The sequence below is a fragment of the Poecilia formosa genome, unplaced genomic scaffold, assembly GCF_000485575.1.
Source record: "Poecilia formosa unplaced genomic scaffold, Poecilia_formosa-5.1.2 Scaffold341, whole genome shotgun sequence".
Classification (NCBI taxonomy): domain Eukaryota; kingdom Metazoa; phylum Chordata; class Actinopteri; order Cyprinodontiformes; family Poeciliidae; genus Poecilia; species Poecilia formosa.
In genome coordinates this window covers 51,093-53,461 of record NW_006800280.1, presented here as the reverse complement: position 1 = coordinate 53,461, position 2,369 = coordinate 51,093, and the positions used below count along the sequence as shown (strand labels likewise).

Here is a 2,369-nt window from a genome sequence, read left to right as displayed (position 1 = left end):
TTTCCCTTGTTCTTCATTTTAGGAGACCAAAAAATAAAAACCCCTGATCACGCAGATGGTAAGAAAATACCATTTGTTCCGACTTTAACTGCTTTTTCAAGTGCATTTGTGATGCTAAGACTACAATAATCATTAACATTTGCTCTCCTTATAATTGTGACTGTCCTTCTGAAGAAGTGTTTCTATTGTTGTATGATTGCAGCAAGCAGCAATGGAATGACTGAAACAGGACAGAAGCAAGGTGCTGATGTGGTCTAGTTAAAGACCAGAGATGAGCCTGAGAGGACTGTAGTGGGGACCAAGTCCGAAATCTGTGAATGAATGGACACAAAGTTAGAAAGAAGAGCGTGAATACATTTCACTGTTACTTTACGTGACACTGCAATGATGTCTCTTAAAGGTGGTTATGCAATGCACTGAGTTTTGTATTGTTTGTGATTTGTTTTTTGTGAAATAATTACTCAAAAAGATGTCATGATTTACCTTACATGGAAGACTGTTTTGTTTTGGGTCTTGGGGAGGATTTTCTTAAATGTATTTTTTTTTATTACAACAGAGAAAAAAAGAGGTACTCACATTTTTATATTGTCCTAATATCATTTCCCAAATACATCTACTTCTTTTACCAAATGTTCAGTATTATTATTAATTGAATTTGCCTATTGTATTGACCCATGTTTTTTTTTTACATACATGCAAAGCTAGTGCAAATCTTTGTTATATCTTTGTATTCTGTTTCATTTAGATTTTTTACTACATCAAGCTCGTAAACTTGTGTAATGACACTAACATGTTTTCTGACACGTAAAGCCAAAAACACCTCTGTCCATAAAAATGAAAGCAGAACTTATAATCATTTAAACACTATTCATTTCTTCCATGAAAAAGTAAACATTTCACCAGATACTTGCGCAGCAGGCTACCGTTACAGATTCATTTCTCCTGGAGAACAAGTCAATTAAAAACACTCATTTAATGTATGCTGTATGCCTTTAATATATGACAGAGTACACTAATAAAAGTGTGAAAAATAACTGATTTCCTGTTTATCTTATAAATGTGTGATAAAATATAATTGATTACTAAAACACACAATCAACCTTCTATGGTTGATGGTGTGCAGTGATTCATGCAAAAGGAGACTCAACCAACCAACACTGTTCAACACAGTGTTACACTCACACAATTACACTTGTAACCAGAGTTCCCACCTGCCTCAGTGGTTGTCTTAAGTAAAACAGTACAAAAATAAAGTCAAAGAGCTTCAAACCTCTTTAAAAAACCTTGAGAGGGACTCAAAACTGCAGGTTGAGAAGATTGAAGCAGAAAAAAAGGCAATTGATGTCTCAAATGACGGCATACAATGTGAAGTTTGAAAAGCATCAAAGTGAAGAAACTTGAGTCTGAGGTGTCCCGAAAGATCAATGAAATCGGCATGAAGAATAGTGAGATTCTGAGAGAAAAAGACAAGAACAAACTTCTTGAGGCCAAGGTAAAAGCTCTGGAAAAGCAGTTGAAAGAGGCAGAGACGGAAAATAAAATTCTTGAAAAGAAACTTCCAAAAACTCCAATGGAGGAAGCCATAGATAAAACAAAGGAAGAGTTTAAAGCAAGGATCAATTTATCTTCAGGCGTGTTAGCTGTGGAAAAACAGCAAAACAGAGAATTAAAAGAGTGTCTGATGAAAGAACAACACCAGGTGAGTAAACTCAAGGAGCAGCAGGCTGAGACCTCCAAGCTCTTAGCCTTACAACAACAGAGAGAGGTTGTGGCTGTGAAAATGTTTTTTGCCCACACAAAATCTGAGTGGCGAGACCTGAAGAGCCTTAAATCACCAGATAAATGTACTAACCAAAAACAGGGAGAGGGATCAAAAACACATTAAAGAAATCACTGACCAAGTGCTTCATTTGACACAATTGTACCCCAATGAGAAAATGGATCACCAGAATTTGATGGAATCCAAAAAGAGCAGAGGCAAAGGTAAAATATGATATTGCTTTGGAAGGACCTAAAGATGACAGCAAAGGTCAAACACAAACCAACCATCAACAAGTCAGAGTTCGATCACTCATCCAGAAGAAAAACCTTCAGCAGTCAATATGTAATCGAAGAATTCTTGTTCTGCGTGAAGGTAAGATAGAGCCAACATTTAAAGACCACCTGACAACAAAAGAACAGAAACTGCTGAAGCCAACACCCCCTAGCAAAGGAAAGCCTGGAAGGCCACCTTTACCTTTTACACTGGCAGGTAGGAAGGTTTTTCCTCACGGAAATTGAGCGGAGGAACCCAGGACACGATGGAGGGATTATGTTTCTCAGCTGATCTGGGAACTCCGGGTGGGTGGGTTGGTTGGTTGGTTGGTTGG

General features: G+C 37.5%; 1 protein-coding gene and 1 long non-coding RNA gene across 2 annotated transcripts in view; both read left to right on the top strand.

The window, feature by feature from the left end:
- The window catches only part of LOC103153138 (sterile alpha motif domain-containing protein 9-like), a 4,454-nt gene extending 2,631 nt beyond the window's left edge, over nucleotides 1-1,823 (top strand). Inside the window, exons 2-3 of the mRNA XM_007573951.2 lie at nucleotides 23-58; nucleotides 203-1,823. Coding sequence (XP_007574013.2) covers nucleotides 23-58; nucleotides 203-258 — 92 coding nt within the window. The 3' untranslated portion in view covers nucleotides 259-1,823. The remainder of the gene's footprint in view (nucleotides 1-22; nucleotides 59-202) is intronic.
- Nucleotides 1,824-2,021: 198 nt separating this feature from the next.
- The window catches only part of LOC107833194 (uncharacterized), an 8,480-nt gene continuing 8,132 nt past the window's right edge, over nucleotides 2,022-2,369 (top strand). Inside the window, exon 1 of the long non-coding RNA XR_001658904.1 lies at nucleotides 2,022-2,096. This is a non-coding gene — a long non-coding RNA (uncharacterized LOC107833194). The remainder of the gene's footprint in view (nucleotides 2,097-2,369) is intronic.